This window comes from Amphiprion ocellaris, chromosome 16, assembly GCF_022539595.1.
Source record: "Amphiprion ocellaris isolate individual 3 ecotype Okinawa chromosome 16, ASM2253959v1, whole genome shotgun sequence".
In the NCBI taxonomy this organism is placed as follows: Eukaryota; Metazoa; Chordata; class Actinopteri; family Pomacentridae; genus Amphiprion; species Amphiprion ocellaris.
The window spans coordinates 16244657-16271045 of record NC_072781.1 but is presented as its reverse complement, the minus strand read 5'-3'; the positions used below and the strand labels follow the sequence as shown (position 1 = coordinate 16271045).

Sequence of the window (26389 nt, the reverse complement as noted above, 5' to 3'; positions counted from 1 at the left end):
GAAAAAAAAATATTGTAAAACTCAAACTACAGACAACTAGGGGCATACTGTTAAATGTGAAGTGGGACTCAACGCTCGAAAGTGTTATTTTGGAATAAAGCAGAAGCTGGCACATTTACACGATATCGAAACAGTGAGCTAACAGAAGTGCTACTTCTTGTTTTGTTGCAGAGGTTTTGGATACAAACGCAGTTCAAATAACGTTTGAAAGGAGGCTGAACCGACACAGCAGAAGGAGGAAGTCACCTTTGGAAGTTGAGTGAAGCACACCGGTTCTACCTGACAGTCAAACAGAAGAGAGACAGCCGCCGCGGTGCTGGAAGGAATATGGCAAGAAGTGCTGCTGACGGCAACCTGAAACCACTGCTCACCCAGAATGGACTGAAACGGGAAGATATCGACAGGAATGGCCATCACAACAAGAGAGAGGTATGCCTGACAGCGGCTGCAGGGTTAAGATTTATGTAAAAGAAAAGAAAATCTGTGCTTCAAATTGTTCCGTGCGTCAGATTCAAGGTGCGGCCAGGTATTTGATTGCTTCAGTGTGTGAACATGTTGTCTTCCTTGAGGCTCTTCACCTCAGAAGAACCGGCTTCACCTACTGCATTTATACTAAACTAAAAAAACAAACAAACAAACAAACATCACTACAAGACCCTGGCCTATACCCAGAAATGCAATATCCGTGTCTGACACTGTTTTAAATCTCTAGTAGCAGTTGTGCATAAATCAGTTGCTTTGTGACTTGGCTATCCTCAACACAAATGTGTTGTTATTAACAGGAAACAATATGATTTTGCTCTTTTTTGTCAAGGGAAAGGATTACAACAGCAATACTGACCCCGCCCTGAAATGCTTTTCTTTTGCCAAAGCAGGTTTTCTTTGCCTCCAGGCTAAATACTACAGTTAAAAAGGTGCAGTTGTGCTTTTTCTTAGACTCCTCTATGTACAGTGTATGACTTCCCTATTAGTAGCTCGCTGCTATAAAAACTAGCTAACACTACTTCAAACTGCTTCACTTTAGCTCTTTTAACGTTTTTCAGTGCATGCCTTTACATTCAGTTCAATTTAGCAAATAGTTGGGTGTTATATGCGTCACGTATTTACATCCCAGTCATAAAATATTCACAATTCAATTAAATGGGATGGCAGGGCTTTTTTTTCTCCTTTTTTTTAAAGTATTTGACTATTTAAAGTAAACAGGGCTAACGGTTAGCGTTAGCATCAGAGCGTGTGTTTTAAGCTAGCATTGACTGAGGACTTTTCTATATAGTTGCAGCTCGTCTCAAAGTCATTTACCACTGCTTGAAGATTTTTTTCAGTCATTTTACAGTCCTCAAAGACTTTTCTGAAAAAAAAATATTATGCGTACTTCGTAAAAAGTTTTTTTTTTTTTCGGGATGTTTAAGGTGCAGCAGCTAAAGCAAACAACATGGCGACCGTAAGTGACATCTTCATAGCACTGTCAGAGGAAGTACCAAAATGTCACGTTTTTAATCTTTGTTTTTTTTTTTTTAATATATATTTCAGAGTAAAGGAAGATATTTTTATTGGTTTATGCATTGCCATAATGTCAGTGATACACATGGTCATAGAACTGATAGTTTTGGAGAGATAGCCAAAGTCTAAAGATAATGGGCCTTGGCTCCCCAGTCCGAACTGCCTCTTTACCGGAAGAGAAGTATAAATTCTGCTGGTTTATATGTACAAAACCTGCATGTTCATGCAGAAAATGACTCTTATTTAGTGTAACATTGCTATGAATAGTCCTCTTCTTGCTACAGTGTTGAATAATATGTGTTAGTGATTAGTAAGCCACTGTCTGACTCCTTTTTATTTAGGCTAATTGGAACTACAAACCTTCATTTGAAACTGAGCCACTTTTATTCATACAGCATTGTGTTCTGTTGTCTGGTCTGCATTGAAGACACCTTATGTGTGCCTCCTGCTGTACAGAAAAATGGCCCAGGGACCGGTGTCGCCTCCAGGAAGCACACACAGGAGTCCTTTGAACAGGCGCCCATGTATGTGGCAGTTATGACATACCTGGGCTTTGGCATTGTCACCTTGTTCGGCTACTTCAGAGACTTCCTCAGAGCTGTGGGCTTAGAGAAGTGCCACCTTGCCCAGGAAAGAGAGGAGCAGAAGGTAGGTAAAACATGCAAACATGGGCAAATTGAAGGATTACACACATCCTGTAGACATGCACATGCACCCAGACATGCACTCGGTGTCAGTGCAATTTGTTTTCCTCTAATTATTTCAGTTTTTCCTTAAGCTCTGCCTCTGCTTTCTTCCCTTGTGCTCCTCTGCACTAAAATGTTGCTATGGGTGAGCCAGGACGCCACAGAGAATATCTTTTGAAGATCTAATTAAATCTCAGAGGATGCAAGCTTTTTCTTTGTTACTGTGCCTCAGATTTTCTCGAGCAATGCCACATTAGAGCCTTTATGTTACTATAGACTTGATATAAGTCCAAAAAATGCATGTGCTTGTAGCTGTCAGATTATTTTTTGTCCAGGTCCTATTGAAAAGGATATAGGTTTAAAAAAATACTGATGGTGTGACAGTGTTTTTGTTGTTATTTTTGTAAGGCAGTATGTCTGTAGACAGAGAGAGTGAAGCTGTCTCTAGAGGAAATAACTTGGCAGTTTGTGCCTGTGCTTGACAACAATCATTTGCAGTATGAAGTAAAGGAAAGGAGAGCTTTTCTGTATGAGGGTTCAGTTGTGATGGAGGCTTCACTAGGTCAGATATACAGAGAAGGGTCAACGATGGCAAAGATGAAAATAGCCCTAGTAAGCATCATCATTGGATAGAGGTGTAGTACTATTTGCTTAAATACCCGAGAGCACCTATAACACATTTGTATATGTATGCTTAAGCTGCGGCTTGTTTCGAAGGTTACGAAAACACTGTTCCTATGTTGGCAAGTTTACACACATTACTTAAATATAATTTACCACATGCTCAAATGTTAGGCGACCTTAATTAAAAGTAGCATTAGTTTGAGATTATTCTTTAAACATGTATTAAATGATACCATGACTGTAGTAGATTGAAACTTGTATCACATTTAGCAATGTAAGTGAAAAGTAGCTTGTGTTTTAAATTATTCCATTTACTTACTTGTAAATGAAGCTACATCAAAATATAATAAAAGTTGCAATGCAGGCAGAGGTCAAGCTCATCTTATAGGCAAGGCTATAAAAACGTAGCTAAGTAAGCTTTTATGTCCTACAGGCATTGAGCTGCAGCACAAGCTATTCAAGTTCAACAGGGTGGTTTTGTAATGTTTCTTTTCAAATGCATAACAAGTACAGAGGCTGTTAGAAGAGTGAATAAAGAATGAAAGGATGTTGTCCTGCCTTTTATGTTTATTATTTAACATCGGGTAGTAAGAAGAAATTGTTTAATTCCCTGTGCAAAAGTGTAGCAACCAGCAACTTTCAGAGTGGAACATTTTCTTGCATGCTACTCAATACATGAGTTGAGAATGAATCAGTCAATATGCTCTAAATGTCAATACAGCTGTAGACAATTGATTGTTTTTATTGGCTCTCATGCAGGACTTGTATGATGATTGGCTCTTAAAATGCTTAAAAAATGTTAAGAAATTTCACTGGTACTATGTGAGCTATGAATATTTCTTTGCTTGGAGAATAAAGGTGGCCATGCACTCCCGTAGAACTACACCTTTGTATGTGCATCAGTGTTAGGATTGTCTTGAAATAGTATGAAAACATCACAGACATTTAAAGACTAGATCCAATTCTCTTATCAATGTAACAGTTGAAAATGTGGCTTGAATCACCAGAAGATCTATTTTTTGGTTAATACTGAATCACTGAATGAAAAAAACACCTCTTACTTTAAAGAATGTACTGACTTACTATGAAAATTCTCCTTATCCTCAGGATTTTGTCCCACTTTATCAAGATTTTGAGAACTTTTACACTCGTAACCTGTACATGAGGGTACGAGACAACTGGAACCGGCCTGTATGCAGTCTGCCAGGACCTGTCTTTGATCTGATGGAGAGAGTGTCTGATGACTACAACTGGACATTTAGGTACTGTAAAGTAATCATTCATTGTAGAAATACTGTAGCGGATTATAATAAAACACACTGATGAGCCAAACCATTATAGTGCTTTACTTAAGCGAATAACACTGACTCATAGCAACAGCACATATCAAGGTCGCTGTTAAATTAGAAGGTAAGTGAACAGTGGGCTCTCATTACAATGTTGGATGTGGGAGGAATGGAAAGGTGTAAAGATCTGAGTGATTTTGACAAGGACCTCATTGTTATTGTCAGACAACTGGGTCAGAGCATCTCCACAATTACAAGACTTGCGGGATACCTACCACTGGGTATTGGGGTATTTGTTGGAACAAATCTGACCCGTGGTAGCTCAAACTCACAGAAGGACTTCAAGGATGTGCTGAGTCCTGGCACCAAATATCACAGGGAACCTCCAGAGATCTTGTAGAATCCATTCCTCAGTGGGTCGGAGCTTTTTGGCAGAATACGGCCAACAGCATGTTGGGCATAATGTTCTGGCTTCTCAGTGTATACCACTCAATTTAAGAATGTACAAATGCTTTTCCAGCTTAGAACAGGCCAGCAAGTGTTTCAGAACACAATCATCTCTCTTCTGGGGCTACAAGCTAGACAACCAAGATTTATTTGGCATACCCAAACATGGGTATTTGTCACCAGCAAAGATATGTCATTCCTGGGTTTCTGGGCTGCAGTTAATATTCCTCTGTGCTGCACAGCACAGCCAGGGAATATATTATGAAAAAGAATATGAACAGAGCCACAGGGAAAGAATGTGATATTAAGAATCAGTGAAGAGGTAAGCATGGATTACAAGTTTAAAGAGGGTCAATGTAACTTGAAAATGTAGAAATGGGGCAGTGAGGTTGTCTTTTCTGGTGAAGTGTGGTGAATGGGTAAAGAGACGTAAATGTGGTTTGTAGTGGTTTGCTGGTTTGCACGAGTTAAGAGAATAAGGAGGTCAGTTGATGAAATGGAGAAACTCTCTTCAAATACTTTTCCTTTAGACTCTGATGATGTACAATGTGGATGTGCACTTTTGACTGACCATGTGAAGTTGTGTGATATTAACCTGAACTTGCTTTATTGCCAGAAGTTATTTGATTCAGACTTTCCATGGTTTCCCAGTTTACTCACTGTTACATGTGTACTTCATTTATTACAATGCAGTATAATCTCTTGATTTTGGCTAAAAGTGACACGTAAATATTTGATGAAGTACTTAAAAAAGATGAAATTGACATAACACAAGCTGCTTCTGCATGCCATCACTGCTGTTTACCCTAAATACATGTTGTTATAATTGCAGTCCTCACAAACAGAACAGTATGGATAAAGTAACATGCTTTTGATTTATCAAATAGAATTTTTAATCAAATATTGATTACTTTGTGTGTGTGAAAATGTGTGTGTATGTGCAGAAAAAAATAAAGCCTATTGATTTCTAACTGATACATGTTTGCAGGTTTACTGGGAGGACATTACACAATGTCATTAACATGGGCTCTTACAACTACCTCGGCTTTGCTGAAAACAACGCAGACTTCCTGCAAACTGTGGCTGATAAAGTGAATCAGTATGGTGCCAGCGTTTGCAGCACAAGGCAGGAAATAGGTGAGTTTGTGGTCAATGTTCACTTGTACAGATAAAAGAAGCTGTGTGCCACTTTTTTGAGCTAGTTTCAACAAGGGCATTCGTTTTATCTTTTGCAAAAAATGTCAGTTTTATAAGTCAAATTATTGAGCTGTTTGTGTAAGATGCTTAACATGTCTCATATGTGCCTGTATTACAAAGGTCTTTGTCAGACCCTGATGGCACTGAATAGGTTGAGTACCAAATTGGGAACAAAATTCCATCTCCTTCATCACAAATGTCATGATTTATTATATTTCTTTTGATTGTACTTCATCATTTTTTATTATATTTCTTGCAAATTTTACTGCCCGCATCTTTAATTATCTTCTAGTGACTGCAATGTTACATGAATTATTCAAATTTTGTTAAATTATGTACCTTTTGGGCATAAGTTGAGATCATAACATATTGGTTCACACTAAGGGGCGGGAGATGCTATATGATAGTGGAATGTTAAAAAAACACCCTTGGTGTAAAACATGTTTAACAGTCTTCAAACCAGGAAGTCGGCTCAGTCAGAAAAATTGATTAAAATTCAAAATCAAAGTCTTTACTGACGCAGTCAATAGCCATGCACAGGTGAGCAGTTAGCATGGCAAACAAATCCTAGAGTGAGCATGCAAAACGCAAAAACCTGGATGAAGCCAAAACTAAAACGTTCAAAAGGCAGACAAAAATCTTGAAAGGGGATAGGGAAAAATCCAAAAACAGACAGAAGCCAAACACAAAGAGCGGCATCCGAGCATGACTGTACAGCAGGATGCAAAAGTAATATACATGTATGTGATGGAAGCGTTAGAACAGCAAGGATCTGAAAGTGAAATCTATGGCTTCTGATGAATTTTGAATGGTGCTTCATCCTTTGAACTTCAGTTCCGCTTTTGATGGTGTTTAAGTGGCTATGTGGGCCGGGATCTTGTGTTCTGGCAAAGCAGCATTGCAGCAGGGAAATCTAATGATTACTCATCAAAATCTATTGACGAGTTAACATGGAGCTTGTTGAACAGGCCACACTTAGTTAAGTTTACCCGAGAAAACCAGTTTTCTCTCTGCTGGTGATGTTCAGTTTATGACACTTCTGACAACAGTGTGCTGTATATCTTCTGAGAGCAGGCTAGTAGAAGATGAGCTGACATACAAACTCAGAGCAAGTTGAGTCACTGTGTAGAGACCCGTGATATCAGCAGTTAGACAAGAACAGAGAAAACCGCAGGAATTAAAAAGCATGTGATTGCTAGTTATTGGTATTTTTGTCAGAGTGCAAGTATGACTTGCGCACCATTCCCCACCCACATACACACACAAACCTCCAGACTATCCATTATTCATTTATTTTATTTATTTATATGTTTATTTCTCTTTCGAAATGGAACTGTTTTACCCTGGGTTTCTAATGTGTGTTTCAGCTGGCTCACTGAACGAGTTACTGAATAACAAGCATTTCTCCCATGAGACCTTATTAAGCATAAATTATTAAAGATCGTAGTGTCTCTGTAGTAGTAGTGATGGTATCATCACCACAGGGATTTGTATTGGCGATCTACAGAAAATCTTCCAAACCAAATTTTCCTGGATCCATTTTTACTGAGTTTACCAGCACTAAATTTATTTTAATAAAAATCACAAAAACACCATACTGTTAGACTGAAATGAAATGTTTTAAGATAAGAAAAGATAAGTCCTTTATTTCTCCCCACGCCAGGGGAAATTCATATTGTTACAGCAGCTTATGTAGCAATAGACGTAGTAATAGAAATAAAATAATAACAGAATAGTAGTAATAATATTTACAATAAGTACAGGGATGAGAAATGAGGATGAAATACTTTTGATGACTGATTCTTTTTTTCCAAATGTTTCATTACATATCTCCCTTTACATTCTTTTAGAAAATGCAATTCAACACATTGTTTGTATATAATGCCAAATTTGGTTGAGTTCAACCCAAAAGGTATGAATAAAAAAACATTACAAATCATTTCCCCACAACTAACATACTGTATAAATTGTATGTACACTAAAAGTGTAGAGAAGTTTAAATGTACATGGAGTGCAATTTGAGGTGTTTGTTTTTTTTTGCCAAATAGGCATGCAAAAGATACAAAGTGCAATGGAAGCACGCCCTCTGAATAAACAGGCATGTCAAACATTCATGGATTTGTATTAATGGACAGCTCAATGTTCCCACTTCTCCTGCAATCATTAACATATAGTAAATTAGACGATGAAGTCAAGCATTCAAAAGAATGACAAATTACAAGAAGCACATTGTAGTAAAAATATTACTATTCTAATACACAAATACAATATGGCTGTTTTGCATCTTTACATGTTCAAACTAAGCCAATTGCTGCACTTGTCTATTGTGACTCCATTTGAGGTTAGTGATACAAATGATTAACTCTTTTATACTGGCTCTGTCCTCAACTGGCCGTAAACGCTTTGAAACTAAGTCTCAGTCACATGTTTTCTGTAAAAGAGACAGATTTAGCTTGGAGAGATTTACAGTCAGACGTTATTGTCTCTCCACAATAACACTTGGCAATTGCCATTCAGCTTTCTCATCAGCAGACTTTGATGATTGTGGTTACAGCAGGGTGACCTTGGTAACTCATTGGACAGGTGACCAAGCTTAGCAAGATGTAGGTGCGCCTGCATTTCACCTAAGTCAAGTAAGCTAAATGAGCAAGGTCTATTCACCCTATTTTTCCTGAAGTGTATTCAGACCTAAAGCAGCCTTCTGAGGTTAACATTTCAATAAGGAGGCAGGGCATGCCTTTCAAGCCACGGCTAAGTTAAATGTCCAATAAAGAAAGAAAATGCCAATGCAGTCTGATTAAAAAAAGCTGCATATGCCAGCAGGGGCTGTGAGCCTGAGTGGTCGAGGAAATGTATGAATCGATTTGACTTGGCGCAAGGCCTGATGGAAAGCACCGAATGTGAATTACCATAAAGACAGAGCTGCTTCACTGCATTATAGTTTTATACACATCACTCAATACCCATTTTCCAGTCCTTCCTGAAACATACAGTCTGTTTGAACTTTAATACCTGCCCTCTGTAGTTACTGATTGTTATTGATTATGACTACAGTGATTAGTAGCCCATGTATTATGCAATGAATGCTTCATTTTTTTAATGAAAATGCATGAAGTGATATACTGTATTATTAAAACACATTGAAATCATTTATAGAGTAACTTTTAACGCAGTCGTATAGATACCAGTTTAATAGCCTTATAGTAAGTATAAAGAGTGTTGAAATGTGTTATAGGTTATGGTATATTTCTACCATACGTATCATATATAACTTTGCTGAGAGCCAGCAGAAATAAAATGCAGTAGATATAAACCTTTTACTGCCTACCGCTCTCCCTGTAGCTCCCAATTACAACAGTAATTCTTCTGTTTATCAGCGAACCACAAGGGCTGATACCTGAAAGGTATCCCTGAAAAGGGACTTTCATTGCACAAAATAGAAAAAACACCATGTCAGGCGCTAGTTTACAATCTGATCAATTTTCTAAATGAATTCTGGTTCCCACCTGTCACTTTGGGTTATAACCAACTGTTTCAGTCACAAAATGCACTGCAGAAACATTCAGACTTTGCAGGACCTGCCTTGATATTACCAGGGATAAGAAAGGGGAGCTGACCTACAATACAATTTGCTACATCTTGAATCTTTATAAAGCTTCTCAAATCCCAGAAAGCGAGAGGCACGGATGCTGAGCCAGGTCTTTGCCTTTGGGTCTCTTGGTTTTATCAGGACACATTTATCTCTGTCAAAATTTGTGATTGGATGACAAAGACCAGCAAAACCTAGGGACTAAAGGGCTACCAGATATACCAACAGGTACCATGATCTTGTCAGCGTGAGTTATTCTTTTGTTGATTTCTGTCTTGTAGGTAACCTGAGCATCCACGAGGAGCTTGAACAACTTGTGGCCAATTTCCTTGGAGTAGAGGCCTCTATGACTTACGGGATGGGTTTCGCCACCAACTCAATGAACATTCCAGCACTTGTTGGCAAGGTATGTGATTTTACTCACTAATTTCCACATAGTATATTGGAAATCCTGCTGTATTTGGTGTAATATCTCAGTGCAGCAGATATTAATCTAATTAGTTTGGGTTTTTTTCCTTTCTTGCATATGGCCTAAATTAATGAATAACAGTCATCTAAAGTCATCTGCGAACAACTCCCGAGCCAACCCTCTTAATTAAAATCATAATTAAACATTACAGTAGCCAGAAGCATGAGGCTTTGGGCATACATGGCTTCATTCAGACACATAGACGAGGAAGGGCAGGTTTTGTTAAGAGCGCTACTCAAGGGTGTGATTACCCATACTCTGGCCCCTAGGCAGACCAGCCTGGCTCATGCAGCGGGCCGTGGGTTACCAGGGGCAACACACAGCACGAATATCTGTGATTGGACTGGACAGGAGGAAGAGGAGGTTGACTGTTTAAGTGATGAGAACAGGGTCGTTTATGCAGCTCAAGAGGTGTATCAGCCCCTTAGGCTGCAGCCCCCACAGTAACCCGGCAGAGGCTGGGGGTCAACCCTCACTGCCAACTCTGTCCTACAGGGACAGGCTGTGCCAGGACAGGCCTTGCTGTGCAGGCACAACAACATTAGAGTGACAGCTGCTGGTAGACCAGGGACCAGGCCAGCTGGACCCCAGGCCAAACCGAGCGTATCTGTCACTGAGACGGTGTCAACATACCCAGTACAAGACTTCATTCAGACTAATGCAGTCAAATGCTTAGAGCTTCAGCATTATATATGCTAATGTACTGGAGAGAATCTCGTGGAACAGCTGAATTAATTTGCATGCTGATTTCTGTGGAATATGAAGTACTGTGCTTTCTTTTGTGAAAATTGTAATATGTCTGTGGGTCAAAACTTCATCAGACATCAAAGAAGTAAAAAACATGTATAGAGCATATAAATTATCATTCAAACAAAACCTAGACATAGGTGATAATAATTGAAGCACGAATGGGGGCAGGGCAATAGGACTGAGCTGACATATAATTAGCCAGGTGAATCCTGTTTTATATACTGCACACTCCACAAGGACACTATGCTAAACAACTAAACATATGCTGCAAAACATAAAAACAAGCTATCTCTTGAAAAACTGATGCAATCATATAGATGTTTAGCACCCAATGCCATGATTTCCATCCCTAAACTGATGATCATGTTTACCATTTACAAGCTAATTAATTTCTTCTGTACCCAAGGGACAGTCTAATTGGCTCTCTAACTAAGCACAGACAACTAAACCCAAAATGCCATTCTACCCTGTCTATGCAAATGTTGCCATCTTATCAGTAACATAGCTTACTATCAAGTCTGCAGTGTAATGTATTTACACAGGAATTTAGTAGAGTTCCTAAGGAATTTTTGATTTCATGATTGCAGAAGCAGAGAATTCAGCTCTTACACTGGAACAAAAAAGCTTTCTTCGTGAATTTTAAATGAAGCCTTCTCTCTTTACTGATTTCCAGGGTTGTTTAATACTAAGCGATGAGCTCAATCACACATCTCTGATTTTGGGGGCCAGACTGTCAGGAGCAACTATTCGAGTTTTCAAACACAACAGTAAGTCCATCAACTTTCTTATCCGAAAATCAGTGCTTTAGCCTTACAAAAACACAATTGTTATTTAAAGGTATTATTTGTAACATTTCTGCTAGAATAAAGCCATTCTAATTCTAATTCTAATAAAATTCTTTAAAACAACTAGACAAGTGACTTGTCTTTTTCCATTGTGTTTTTCAACAATGTTCAAACCAAAATTTTATTCAGTGTAATGAAATTCATTTTGATTGCCTGTCATTGGTGTTGTATCACATGGGGAAATACAGTGAACACCAGAGGGTATATCAGAGAGTGTGGAAGTAAGAAAAAGTAGGCAAACTATTATTTTAGTATGATTATTTTGACCATGCATAACATCATTGTAACCCACTGTTGAATTCACAACACAGCAATTACATGACCTGACATTATTTGCAGCTATTTCACTGAAATACAATGACAAAATATGAATGAACATGACTAAATATCATGTTAATAACTTCACAAAGTCAGCATCTTTTGTTATTGTTTTGATTGAGAGACCCCGTTGCAGGAGAAATGGCATAATGTGTGTCTAAGTTATAGCCAATGAGATCTATATTGTTTAAATTTACCAACATCTTTGGTTTTTAAGAGTCATTGTCTGCTGTACCTTCCAGAGCGGCAAACATTGTGTCTTTTTTGTTTTTGTCGGGAGATTGTCTATCGGTGAAGATTCTGTTTCTGTTTGCAGCCAGTACTGCTTACACAGTCTAGTTTACTTGTCTTCATACTAAACTGTTGCTGCTGCAAGATGCACTTTACTTTTTGTGCAGTACAGGATTTGCCTTAGGAAAGACCTACTTAACATTCTGTGTTTAGAGCAGCAAGTGTAAAAGCTTTAAAGAAATGGGTTCAGTTTACAGTCATGACTGTGTGTTATCCATTTACAGCAGAAATACAAAACAGAATATTATTTATATGAAAGTGTCATCTTACTAAAACTCTGTCCTGTATTATATTGTCAAATTGCATATTGTAAATAGATAGAAGGGGAAATGATTAAGTATGGATGATACAGTATCAATTGTGCTTGCATTAGAAGCATCTCTGTTCTTTTGAGGAGACAGCACAAATGAGCCAGTTCTGTGGCGGCAAATGTGTCCTGACAGGTACAAGCAGAGTCAGTTATGGGTCCTCCAAGCAGATCCCAGAGGCCTGTCTAAAGGCAAAGAGCCCTCAGGCACCTGAGCTGCTGACCCTCCGCCCCCCCCCCCGCCTCTAAAGCTCCTGCAGCAGACACTCTTTATTAGCAGGATATTTACTAAGAGGGTTATACCAGTTAACTCAGCCACAATAACAAATAATGGAAAAAAAGAAAGACATTGTGATCTTTTTGCAGTAGCTGTTAGTTCAAGTGCAGTCTAAGGTCATCACTTGGTTGGGACGTATGGAATGTTTTAAGAGGTGTATCTTTAACAGAGATGGCATTTTATACCAAAGAGCAGCTGGGCTGGTTTGTGCAGTCTAGCATAGTGTCACTTAGATGTCAGAAATATTACAGATAGTCAAAAAGGATGCTCATTATTACGGTATTCATTCTTTTTCTTTCAAACAATTAAATATATTTATTTAGTTATTGTTTTTTAAGCTAGTAGCATTTCTGCACCCTGAGGGTCAGAGCAAAGATAAGATAGGGTGACATTTTATGGATATTCACAACTGTGTGCACGTGTATCATGTAGGACCAGAGATAACCATCCTAGTACGGCAGTCATACAGCCAATGTCAGGCCATGCCTATCTTCAATCAGTGCTTAACTGTGAAATAATCTCATTTTTGAATGTGCACACAGCAAGCCACAGTGGATTTCTCTTCCGCTCTCTGCTGTCCTCAGTCTTCCTTAGTAACATTAAATGTATTCTTGTTATGGTAAGCTTCAGGAAGGGATTTTAGCAGCACAGCATCTGCTGCCTCTTAAGTAAACCTGTTTTTTTGTGTTGAGGCAGTGATATCAATCATCTATGATAGATTATTAGCTATGACAGGCTTCCTTGCTGCTCAGCAAGAAATGGTTGGATTGCAGTCATACTTTGAATAATACTCCTTATTAACTGTAGCTATTCAATACTGCCATCTGCTGGTGTGCCACAGAGGATCATAAATAGTCTCACCATTACCTCTTAGAAACTCTACGTGTCACTGTACAAATTATTGCAGAATTTAACCAAGCAGTTTGCACCGAATGGGTCTTTGGCCAAACCCATTTTTATGCTCAATTAGTAATCCTCTGTGATGCAGACATTGCAGTGGTATTTCCTGTATGTTGTTTGTAGAAGGTGTTTCTGGCAAATAAAGCAGTGCTTTGTATACTTTGTAGACTGCTTTTCCCTTTGGAAATCATTACTTTGCATACTGTTTGTTTGAGTTGGTGTTCCCTACAAGCTATGATTGCAGTCTGTTGTGCAGTATTTTTTACAAATAAAATGTTCCACTTTTTTCCCCCTCTCATTCTCCTCTGTGTGTATGTGTTTGTGTACGTGTCTATTTGTGTCAGATATGCACAGTCTAGAGAAGATGTTAAAAGAGGCAGTTTGCTCCGGCCAGCCTCGCACCCATAGGCCCTGGAAAAAGATCTTAATCATGGTGGAAGGCATCTACAGGTCAGCTGTTGTTATACAGCCTACACATTAATATAGTCACTCTCACAGACACATATCTTGGGTCAATAGAGCTCTTGTATCAGTCTGAGTAAGTATGGATTACCAGGTGGTCTTTAGCTGAATTTTGCACAGCGAAACTCAGGTAGGAATCTTTATTTGTAACCTGAGGTGAATCTGTGCTCAGCAGTGCCTGTAATGTTCTCTCTTTCAATTGCTTCCCTTTCTGCCTCTGAATAATAGATTGTGTGTGTGTGTGTGTGTGTGTGTGTGTGTGTGTGTGTGTGTGTGTGTGTGTGTGTGTGTGTGTGTGTGTGTGTGTGTGTGTGTGTGTGTGTGTGTGTGTGTGTGTGTGTGTGTGTGTGTGTGTGTGTGTGTGCGCGCGCGTGCGCGTGCGCGTGTGTGTGTGCGTGCCCATGGTTGGGTACCGTTTGATTACTGGAGAGAGGAGAAAGGTATTGTGTGTCTCTCCCGGCAGTAAGCTATCCTGAGTCGTAGTGACCCTCTCCATCTGCTCATTAGCTCCAAATCAAGGCCAAATGGAGCCACAGAGATTGACTTGGCTACACCCCCAGCTCCAACTGTTTATCACGGCCATTTTCTTTTCTCCTTTCTTCCCCCTTTTTGCCCTCAATTCCATTTACATTTAAGTCCTTCTGAATATGACACTATGAATTTTACTGAATAGTTTTAGGACTTTTTTCCATCAAAAAATAGGAAAACCATAAACATGACCATCACTTGACATTAACATAATGATTACTTCCACAACAATTGTGGTACTCTTAGAGACAGCTTTATTGCAATTCATCAGACTGTCTTTAACAGGCAATAATGTCTAATTTCAACCTCAGACTTGAGAGCGAAATGCCGCCTTTCAGTACAGCAGTGAAAGAACTAATGCTCCATCTATCACCTCCCGGTAACATCAAAAGGCTTGGATAAAGAGTAAGCATGCTTTAGCTATATCCTGGGCCTGCCTTTGATGTCAACATCGGTCCTGGTGAAACCCTGTCTTATGTCATTTGGGCTGCAGACATTCTCAGCCATAGTAAGTATAGCAGGTCTGGGATTGCTCCATTGCCCTAGCCATATAATCGCTCATGCTGTCTATTTGTAGCCTTAAAAGGTTTGCATCAGAGGGGAGGAAGGGATGGGAGAGAGGTGGGAGTAAAGTGAAAGAGGCCAGCAGAAAGATTCCTGGAAGACTGTAGCATGTCAACTTATGTAATATGCATTTACAGATGGAGAGATGCTCTGCAGTGGATAAAGTTAGTTCAGGGTCAGATTCTTTTCCTGTTAATCACTCTAAGAGTTTGGTTTATAATTGGTGAAATGTGTGTCCATGTTGATCCTATTGTAACTGTATTCTTTGTTTGTGTGATTCTGTCGTTAGCATGGAGGGCTCGGTGGTGCGACTCCCTGATATCATTGCTCTGAAGAAGAAGTACAAAGCGTATCTGTACCTGGATGAAGCCCACAGTATCGGGGCCGTGGGACGATCAGGGAGGGGCGTGACTGAGCTGTTTAATGTGCACCCGGCTGATGTGGATGTGATGATGGGGACCTTCACAAAGAGCTTTGGGGCTGCTGGAGGCTATATCGCGGGGAAAAAGGTTTCTGTGGATTTTTGTATTTTCGGTTGCAGCTTGCTCTGCTTTTATTTTATCACTAGTAGCAATATTTACATATTTATATTACAGGTTTGTCTTTATCAATATATCAAAATATCTAAATCTCCTATTATAAAGTTAGGCCTATTAAGAATACTTTGCCACCTTCAGTTCAGTGGTTTTGTTGATTGATGGCAGTATAGACTGAAGAGAGAGAGAAAAACATGGCAAGGTTATTTTAATCACACTATTCAATAAGGTGACCGAATATAAAGTACACCCCAGACTCTTGGATATTCCAGCCAAGTAGCATCACTGTAACAGTGGATACTGGGGCTGGAGTCTGCCAAAGACCATGACAATCAACTGAAACCATACCTCCTCTTCAACCAATTGATTTGTCTAAGGGGGAAAGAAATTCACACGTTACATCTAGATTTCCCTTAACTGGACTCAGTACTAGCCTTATTAGTCTAAACAAATGATAAAAAAAATCAAAAGAATAAGTATTTGCAGCATATTACATCATTTTTTACCTCGATAACAGTCAGAGCTGACAAGTATGCAACTGCCCATATTCATATGATTTACAAAAATAGAGCTTAATCAACTGGTGATTAATTCTCAGTAAAAAGAATTATTGTGGAATATGATGCAGACAAGCTAATCCTCTGGTTATTGATACAGTTGAAGACAAAATTATTAGCCCCCTGTGAAATTTTTTATTTTTTTTTTTCCAGAAATTTCCCAAGTACTGTTAGACAGATGAGGGAATTTTAACATAGCTTTTCCAAACATCCTAGTTTTATTTTGGATGCTTATATTATTTTACTTTGCACACAGAAACAAAATTATTTCACAAAAATTTAAAACTATCAGGGTCAAAATTATGAGCCCCTCTGATGCTAATAGTCAATCATGTATCCTTTTTGCTGGATAACAGCTTGCAGTCATGCATTCTTCTTTGGCAAATCGCTCAAGCTCCTCCAGATTTGATGGTCTTCTGGAATGAACCCTGGTGTTCAGTTAACCCCACAGATTTTCGACGGGATTCAAGTCAGGGTTTTGTGCAGGCCAATCAGCAACGTTCACTTTGGTCTTCTGGAGGTAATTCTTCACCGGGAGCAACACAAAGTGATGATCCAGACCCAGTTTTGAAGCTGACTGCTTGAGGTATTCTTTCAAAATCTTCATATATCCTTCTTTCTTCATGATTCCTTCAACCTTGACAAGATTCCCAGTTATAGACGCACTGAAGCTTCCCCACAGCATAATACTCCCATCATTTAACTGTGGGGACGGTGTTCCTCTCCTTTCTTTCTCCAAACATAATCAAGGTCTCTGTAGCTATAGAGCTCAGTGTGGTCTCATCTGACCAAAGGACATGCTTCCAGTATTCATGATCTTTTGCCAGATTGTCCTTAGCATACTTCAGTCTGGCTTGAACGTGTCTCTTCCGTAGAAGTGGAGTTTTTCTTGGCCTGCATCCCCGCAGTCCATTTCTGTGCAGGGCTCTAAAATACTGGTTAAAACCTGGGGAATGTTGATATAGTACCTTTCTGTGTAAGTACCACCAGTGATTGTCTCACCAATAAAAATTGGGTCTGATAAGGCACATGGACCAACCAGGCAACTTGGAATCTACAGCCCTAATGGATACATGGAGTGTCCTTCACAGTGCAACAGTGAAGAGAGACTGACACATAAAAAACAGTGTCATTTTTGTGAGTTTTTTACAAAAAAAAAGACTAAACAACCCTGCCCTGCTTAAAAAGTAATCACGTGTTCACTGTTTTCATTTCATCACCAATTCATACCAGTGAAAGAGTGAACTGTTAACACTGCTGTAGACTTGTTGATTCTCCAGTCAAGCAAAAACTAGACTGGTTGCCATAAAAAAATTGATCCTTCTGGATTCAAATAGGCTCAAGATCAATTTCATGAAGTGTGATTAATCACACAAACAATTCCAATAGCCTTGGGTAAGTTACCATTACAGAAAAACAACTGAGCTGACTTTTTGATGGTTTCCTGACATGGTTTTAATAACCTGGCAAGCATTGTCTGCATAACAAAATTACCCCATTTGGCTCCACAGCAGGTTAAAAACACATCATACACAATATTTTCAAATATTGCAAGGTATTCATAAACTTCTCTGGCCAGGTCTGTATTTATGGACGTATGGTAGTCAATCATACACATTCCCTCACATCCCACCTCTCTCATAATGCTCATGTGTCCAACAAATGTGCCTCAGGCTGTAACTCTGGGCCTTTGTAATTCCTTTTTACTCCATTAAAAAGTACACTTTAGTACATAACCACACCAGTTTTGTGGCAGTTGATTAGAAAGCGACAGAGGAAACGGCCATGTTGTTTGAATTAGATATTCAGAGGGACCCTTCCTTCCTTTGCCTTATGTTGGCTCAGCCTTACTCCGCCATAATAAGAAGGTAAAGCTGGCAGCGTGCCAGTCCCTTCTTGTGGCAGCCATCGGAACTGCGCTCCAGATTTAACAGGATGACTTTTAACAAGCATGATAATGTTTGAAGTATGAACACTCTGCTTGGTTTGACAGCTGGCTGTAGTAAACTCCTGATAGAAAAAGGCAAGAAAAGGGAGAGAACCTTTACATTTGACATATTTGTTGTTGTGGTGAAATCCCCCAAATCCTGCATTAAGTGGATTCAGGTTGACCAACAAAAGACTCTGCAGATGTGTTCTGGAAAACAGTCATGTTATAGCTATTTTATGAGAGTACCAAAAATAAATACCCCAATAAATACACTCCAAGCTCCTTCTAATTCACTTCAACCATGCCAGTAGAAGGCTTTATTCATTAACCCTTTACTCAAAACTTCGATTGCACTGAAGTCATGTACGTTAAAGTTTGTGCAAGTGTGTGTGCTGGTCTGGCACCACTCCTACTCTGTGGCTTTGCGGACATGTATTGCCACATCAGTATTGCAGCCACCGTGTGGCTGAGGAAACACTCTGAGCTGTCACTCCGTGCCAGAGGCATGAGATGGATTTCGGACATGTTCTCTTAACTGGTTTATCTTGGTCGCAGCAAAATCCTGCGGGGCCATAAAGCTGTGAAAATCTCCTGCCTTAAATGAAAACAGATGTCAGGTTGTTTCAGGGTTCTTATCCTACGTTTGAGCATTTCCCCTAAAATCCCTTCCCCTCATGTGTTTGAGGAAGCCACAGCCGCCGCCCAGTGGGGACAGATGGTGGTGAGTGGAAATGGTGGCCAGACAGCATCTCTGGCTATGTGTCATCACCCTGCACCCGCTCACCATCACACAGCCACCGAGTAGCAGCCCATCACGGCTCCAGGCCCACTCCCAACCTCAGACCACTTACACACATGTGCTATGGGGAACCACGACCGGATCAGTTTCCTGAAATCCTGTTCTTCTCCTGTCAACCACCAGCAGAATTCATCTAATGCTGACGTTCCAGAAGAATAAGCATGACAGTCTTCATTCTGGCTCATTTTGATGCCGTTTTTTTCTCAAATTAGTGGACTGGTTCCCTCATTGGGCATTGGAGAGCAGGAAAGGATCCAGAGCTATTTTACAGTCAGTAAGGACAAAGAATTGATTTGAGGTGTTTTAATTGCTTCTCAGGTGTTGACTATACATGAGCTCTCTCTAGTGGTGCTGCAATAAAAGTGCAGGGTCACGCTTGTGTTAAACAGGAGATCTGTAATCATTTATTTCTGTATTTTCTTTATTTTCTGCAGTGTTTTAGTAAAAATAGATTGTAGACAGACTGTATCTCTGCTGACTATCTGTGTACCACTGTGTCTAATATTACAGGACCTGGTGGACTACCTGCGTTGTCACTCTCACAGTGCAGTATACTCCTCAGCCATGTCCCCTCCTGTCACTGAGCAGATCATACGTGCCATGAAGTGCATTATGGGAAAAGACGGGAGCACAGAGGGTAAGCATCTGAGCCCACTGTAGTTCCTTCCAGTGAATGTCACCCTGACTCTCAGTCTTTTTGTCTATGTACTCGTCAAACGTTCTTTACTCAGACAAATATTATGTCTGGCTTATAAAAATTTTTACACCTTTATATAATTTTTATGGAAACAACTGCAAACCAAATCCAGAGGACACTACCAATGTTAGCATTAGGAATAAGACCTGCAGGGAAATACAAACAGCTGCTTGGTCAGAAAATGTGGAAGCAATTACAGGGGTCTGCAGTGGTAAGGAGAGGGGAGACGTGCAGTCCCTGAGCACACGTGACCTTAACGTGGAGGAAATCATTTTCATGTGTGTGTTGTGAGGAGCGCTGTTCCTCTGAAAAGTTGCTGCTTTAATGGCATCAGACACTAGGGCAGGAAAGCAGTCGTTACTAGATCAGTCGCAAAAGCACCACAGCAATTCTTCTCGAGTCATTGTGGTTGTACTTCTGGAAATACAAGCAGTACTATTGGAATTAATGGTAAATAAATGAGAGATTACAGATTAGAGTCATACACTACCGCATTTACAAGACTTAAAGGATGCACAATAAGCTATGTAAACTGTGTGGCGTACAGACATAAACAACATGTCTACATGGAGCGCTCTAATGGGTTAATCACTACAAGAACGAAAGCCTGGTGTGTTGTGGTTGAGGTATATTGCAGTTTCATGCAGAGATGAGTAACTTTTTCATCTGGCTCTGAACCAGACATGCTTTGCATCTGACGTAGCGCAGTGAAAGAGCTGTTGTGGAAAAATCAGTCTCGACCTGTCTTATAGAGGGGAGGGAACACAGCAAACAGTGCAGTCTTTTAAAACATCAGCTCCAGTGTCCATCAGAACACGATAAAATATCACTGTGACAAGAAACGTAGCATGGTCTTTGCATATCTGCCTAGTTCTTTTTCTCAGTCTCTCTGTGTCTTCTTCATCTTTCTGTTTGATGTTGAATTTCACACAACTCTGACAGACAGCAGCAGCTACACGTTCTCACCTACTTAAATGATTTCTGTGTCTGGCAGCAGGTTTTTGACCTCCATGCCCTCTATCTTAGCAGAGAGGAACAATTTACAAAATGGGGTCTGTGCTTTTTGGCAGATGCCCGAATGTTACGTGCCCCCCCCCCCTCTGCTGAGATAAGGGGATTTAAAGTGCTCTCTTACATCCCTTTGAAAGAACTGCCAATCTGTTCCCAGGTAATCAGAGGGAAACAGAGCTGTGTTCCAAGGCTGGGCCATGCCAAACTCTGCTGCAGCCATGGAGCGAGCAGGCTCCCCAGCGATTCACATTGTTTGAGAACACAGGGGGTGGGGGTCAGCAGAGCAGGCCTCCTCTGCTGCCTTTGACTTGTTTTCTAATATATTTATCTGAAATACATGTGATACTTAAGCTTTATTTGTATTCGGTTTCGGTTATGGCCAGGCTCCAGTGGTAGTCCACAGTCACTAATTTTGTGCGAAATCCATCATATCCAATTTGTGAGCCCCCATTCTGGCAACATGCGAGTGTGTATACCATGCCGTCAGGCGGACAAAACTGAACCATCTGCTGCTGCAGCTGAGTTGCAATCATGAGCAACTTCTTAGTGGAGGCTTGAACGGGACAGATGGAGGTGTAGGACTCACAAAGAGATGGCGCTGCTAAGAACTCACACTACATTAGCTACTGCTGACAGGTGATGTCCCTCCCTGCAAGGGACAGTGGAAATATGGGGGGAAATGCAGCGAGTTGGTGTTTTGCTCATGTACATCTGGTGGTGTCCTTGTTTTAACTGAAGGCATTAGACGGATCCGCCAACTGGCAGAGAACACCAGATACTTCAGGGCCAGGCTGAAGGAGATGGGCTTCATCATCTACGGCAATGATGACTCACCTGTGGTTCCAGTCCTGCTCTACATGCCAGGCAAAGTGGTGTAAGTACACTTAAACTAGCAGCAAAGACACTTGTCTCTTTTAGAGTGAAATGATCTGTATATTCATTGTGCTTCGGCTTATTTTGAAACCGTAAATATTAACTTCCTTTGTTGTCACAAACAATTTCTGGTCAGCTCACCCTGTATCATCTCTATCATCTATAAGTGATTTGGATGGCAGCCATACTACTTTTTCCAAAGTTTCCATGAATCAGTAGTGTGGAGTCATGCAGCCTGTAACCACTTAAGAGGCAACATCAGGTATTGATTAGGTATAACCCTGGATTGTTTGGGTCACTCAGGTATATAATGAAATGGGTATAAAGTGTCTTTCAATGCCAGCCATCATTTATATCCGTGAAAAGGCAGATCCAGTCCAGTAATTGTCACTAAGTACTATAATGTAGCTGATTTTACATCTAACCCTAACTCTCTGTTATCGTTGATGATCATAAAAGTGGAAATTTCATTTGTACCAAATATTATTTGGAAAAACAAATGTCTCATCACAGCACTGAATATTTCTCAACAATTATGTGAATGCATTGTTTTTGCTGATGCTCAGTACTCATCTACAAATACACAACACTGTAAATGTTTGTTTTGTCAAATTCCTTAGGCCATTTTCAGAACACAATTTAATGTTGAACCTCTTCAAACTGTCTATTTTGCCACAAATTGAGCCATTCCCTGCTTGACGTCATTAAAGCTAAAGTCATGAAATGAAGATATGTTGCTTCTAGGCCATCAAAAGTGTGAGCTGTGTGCTCTTTTTAATTTACGGTGCTCTGCAGAAATTATCACAAGTCTTTCCAACCACACATTCCCACTGCATAATTAAGGATTTAGATGGATCAACATTCTGCGTGACTTTCAAATACTCCTCATTCTAATGTGGTTTGTTTGCTCATTTTGGAGACTTTATATCTCAAAAATGTGAGATAAGTTGTTGCATAGTTTTGTATTTTGTAGGTAACTCTTGATGCCCATTTCTACTTTAAGACTTGACACAGATGCTCTTACAGGACACATCGCAACATGAAAACGCACACGCAACATGTTGTCTTAAAGATTCACATTGAAAAGGAATTTTTAAAAAATCATTTTAGTGTTGGTTTTGAGGATTTGATGTTAAAGAGATTTTAATTCTGTCCTTACAATTAGATGACTGTGTGAGTCAGGGGGTCGGGGTCAGGTGGAATCAAGTTTTTGTGTACTACAATATGTTCAAACTGATCACTGCTTCTTTTTTTTGTTGCTGACCAGGGCTTTTGCTCGGGAAATGCTGGAGAGAAAAATCGGTGTGGTGGTGGTCGGCTTTCCAGCCACACCGATTACTGAGGCCCGAGCTCGCTTTTGTGTGTCTGCAGCGCACACCAGAGACATGCTGAACCAGGTACACACACACAGGAACTGGCCCACATTAAATTCCTCTACATTTTTTTTTACCTGACTGAAACATACATACATGTTCTGAGACTTTCCGCTCTCCTCAGGTGCTGCACCATATGAACGAGGTGGGAGACGCTCTCTGTCTGAAGTTCTCACGGCGGAAGTATTCCTCTCGGCCTGACCTCTGTGATGAGGCAGATTTTGAGCTGGACAGCTGATGTGACCCTTGACACCTTAACTTCAGTGTCAAAACTAAGTGTCCACCCCACTGCAGACTCATAAACACACAGTGCCAGGGTAACACCCATATCTCACAGCAGAGGAGGGGCCAAATGTTTGGCAGCTGCTTTTTATATGTTTCTACCACTTTATTATTCAACAGAATACTTATTTGTCCTTCTTTAAAAGATAAACTATATGAACTCTTGAAATATTATTCCTTAAGACATTTATTATATGTGACATTATTGTACAAGCCTTGCTGGACTGCTCTCAAAGTCACATATGATATAAAAAAAATCTTAAGTAGTTTAGTTTTTATGCATTGAGACAATTCACACGTTGTCAGTTCTGGTTAGAAGTTAAGCTCCTCTGAAGTCACTTTTGAAGACAGGTTTGAAATTTTAGATCACATTTATTCAAATTTTTTGTCTATATTTAGACGTTAAAATCTTGTTATGGAAGCATTTCTTTGCTTCACATGAATGAATACCAGCTGCCATTAATTAAAAATGCTGGTAATTACCAGAGAGTAATACACAGTTGCTGAGAGTATAATGTAAAGAGTTCTGTTTACTTAATTAAAAGTTTTGTAAAATGCATTTGTACTGTAGTTCTAATTTAAATTCTTTTTCATTTAAATTTACTGCTACATTGCTAGATTGTTGACCCTGCTGATTTTAGTTTTGTTTCCTAGGAAACACAATTACTGTGCAGGGCTACTTTGGAAAATCTGTTTTGGAATATGGAGGTTGATTAATTATCCAAATGGCATGTTCCTAAATGTCCTGAGCCTTCCCTTTGTAACTGCGCTAATTTCCCGATGCGTGATTATTTACACTACTCACAACTGAACAGATCAAGCAAAAATCGACAAAGACTTTGTGTTCTGTAGTGAACTGTTTTTACAAAAAATTTCCTCGGTTTGACACCACTTTCACCTCCACAGTAAATGATAGCCTTCCTGTAAATAATAGATCATGCAGCAATTACTTCTTTGACATGCAGTTAAATCTCAACAACTCGCTTGCAGAATAAAAAGGTGTTATGGCTTGTTTTGTAGTGAGACTGCTCATATTCACCAAGTCTTAACAGCTTAATTGTTGATGTTTTAAAGACCTGCTGTTCTCTTTCCCACACAAACTGCATAACAGTTGTGAAGGTAAGCATGCAGAGTATGCAGCACCTGAGCCAACAGAAACCTTACCTAGCAATTAGCGCTGAACTCCAAATTCTCGTGGTATGGGGTAATCATTTGATTAACACCGGAAGGATTATAGATGGATGATAAATGTGTTTTCACAGTGTGTCAGATTGGGTCTAGTCGACACTTGTTTTTCCTCAGGACGTTGCCATGTTTGTATTTTTCTCTGCATAAACAACAGAGTGATCACATTTTACAAGATGGTGTAAAACTACAATATACGTCTCTTGGGAAAAAGCAGATAAACTGCAAATATACACTAAAGAAAAAAGCTCATTTTCCCCTAAAGGAGAAAACTCTTGAAATCTGTTCCCTATACTGGATCACTTTGTTCTGTTAGTGAATATTTCACATCTGGCTCCTATAGCCAGAAACAATAGAAAACAGTTACTTTAATCCTCCAATCTGTGATGTCATACCAATGTACTATTCCATAAAGATCTGTAGGAGATGGGGAAGGGTGGCCTCAAATGTTGCATCGGGGTGCACTAACGTCCTCCGGATGTCTGTTATTAATTCTTATTTACTTTCACCTTCAGTCTTCATGTGAACATTGTGAAATTCATCACAGGCTCACAGCTGAAGACAGATGTGTGCAAAGAGAAACTCGAAAGCTTGAACTCCTTCTCAGTGCATCACAGACATGCAGTGTTCAAACACTAAGCTCCGCTGTGATTATTCAGAAAGGCAAATTCCAACTTGCTGAGACTTATCAGCAACATTTTTGCAGAGTTGAACAGCAGGGAGAATGCTTGTTCTATGAATCTCATATTTCACAACGAATTTTGAGAAAGAAATTAAGCTTGTACGGCATGATGGAGGCTTTTTGCTTTAGTATTCAGATTTAAGATGTGGGGAGCCGGATCACATGGAGTGCTGGAGGACAGATTTGTATGGCAGAAGCCTCATATAACCCTAAACTTGAAAGAAGGTGCAGACAGATTTTTAACCCTCGTGTCATCCTGCGGGTCAAATTGGCCCGTTTCAAAGTTTGAAAATGTGGGAAAAAATATATTTTCACCATTAAAACTTCCACATTTTCAACATTTTTGAGAAATTTTTGAACATTTTTTTGGTGGGGGAAAAAATGTAAAAAAAAAACAAAAAAACAAAAAAAAAGTTTCTTTAAGAACATTCAAAAAAAAACAAAACAAAATCCAGCGAATTTTGCTGGATTTTGGTTGATTTTTTTTCTGAATGTTCTTAAAGAAAAAAGAAGTTTTACTGATATATGTGTAATCACTTTAGATATTTTTAGGATTTTTGGGGGGAAGATTTTTACTATTTTTTTGAAAATGTTTACAAGAATTGTCTTGCCAAATTTGGTGGATTTTTTTCCCCTAAAACTTTTAAGGGAGACTTTCAAGAAATTATTGAAATTTTCTTCTTGAAGGTTTTGCAAATTTTCAGAAATTTGGGGAATTTTTTTTGTTGAATTTTTAGATTTTTTTCAGACATGGGAACAATATTTTTTGGAGGGTTAAATGTGTCTAGTTCGGATTGTATAATTGTATTTTTTTTTTAAGAAAATGAAGTATTTGTCAGCAGCAAATTTGCACATTTTCATGAAATGTATCTTGATCTGTCCAGACCATTAATATTCAAACATTCCTGCGAATCTTTGAGGAAACAATCTTTTTTTAAACATCCTTTTTTATTTTTATCTGTTTTATTTTTAAAGATACAGTTGTCATCAACATAAGGACTTTGTTATAGTATCATTATACTGCAGCGGTGTCCATTTCAAACAGGCCAGTGAGGCAAAGTGACAGCGTTGGGTAATACACACCGACTGTCAGGCAAGGTGGGAAGCACGAGTCCTGCCAGGCTTCCTTCCAATCACTTGTAACTGCCTTCAGCTTCAGCAGAAGTGGCAAATGGTCGGCGCTGGCATTCAAAACATCTGTGCAGCCAGACTACTGGTGGCAAGGCCCCAGAGACCTGCCTGCCTGCACCAGCCTCTTTTGAACTGCAGATCCAAATACACTGCACTTATTGGAATGGCATGTAGCTGCTATTCTGAAGGGGGATCCTCTGCTACGCCTTTGATGTCCACCACTGTGTCCAAAGCAGGCAAGCCATTCTCGCTGCTCTCTGTTTTCCATTTAGACAGAGATTTTTCTATTCTGG

The 26389-nt window shown here is 39.6% G+C and overlaps 1 protein-coding gene across 2 annotated transcripts; it reads left to right on the top strand.

Annotated features, from left to right (window-relative positions):
- The first annotated feature begins 233 nt into the window (after positions 1–233).
- On the top strand, positions 234–23657 carry sptlc3 (serine palmitoyltransferase, long chain base subunit 3). 2 transcript variants are annotated; one of them, XM_023278025.3, is made up of 12 exons: positions 234–429; positions 1957–2148; positions 3918–4072; positions 5532–5680; positions 9611–9735; positions 11222–11315; positions 13831–13936; positions 15330–15549; positions 19373–19499; positions 21309–21444; positions 22711–22840; positions 22941–23657. In XM_023278025.3, exons 1-12 carry the CDS (start codon positions 328–330, stop codon positions 23052–23054), a joined length of 1650 nt encoding a protein of 549 aa, XP_023133793.1. In that variant the 5' UTR covers positions 234–327; the 3' UTR covers positions 23055–23657. The 2 variants fall into 2 exon arrangements, with proteins under 2 accessions (XP_023133793.1, XP_035807688.1); XM_035951795.2 differs by having other exon boundaries at positions 284–429; positions 1928–2148.
- Positions 23658–26389: the final 2732 nt, after the last annotated feature.

What these genes read in the sequence shown, in the direction of transcription:
- sptlc3 (XM_023278025.3), top strand. Translation starts at nt 328, where the DNA reads ATGGCAAGAAGTGCTGCTGACGGCAACCTGAAACCACTGCTCACCCAG. An exon ending in TACATGCCAGGCAAAGTGGT is followed by an intron (nt 21,445 to 22,710) that starts GTAAGTACACTT and finishes GTTGCTGACCAG; the next exon opens with GGCTTTTGCTCGGGAAATGC. An exon ending in CCAGAGACATGCTGAACCAG is followed by an intron (nt 22,841 to 22,940) that starts GTACACACACAC and finishes CGCTCTCCTCAG; the next exon opens with GTGCTGCACCATATGAACGA.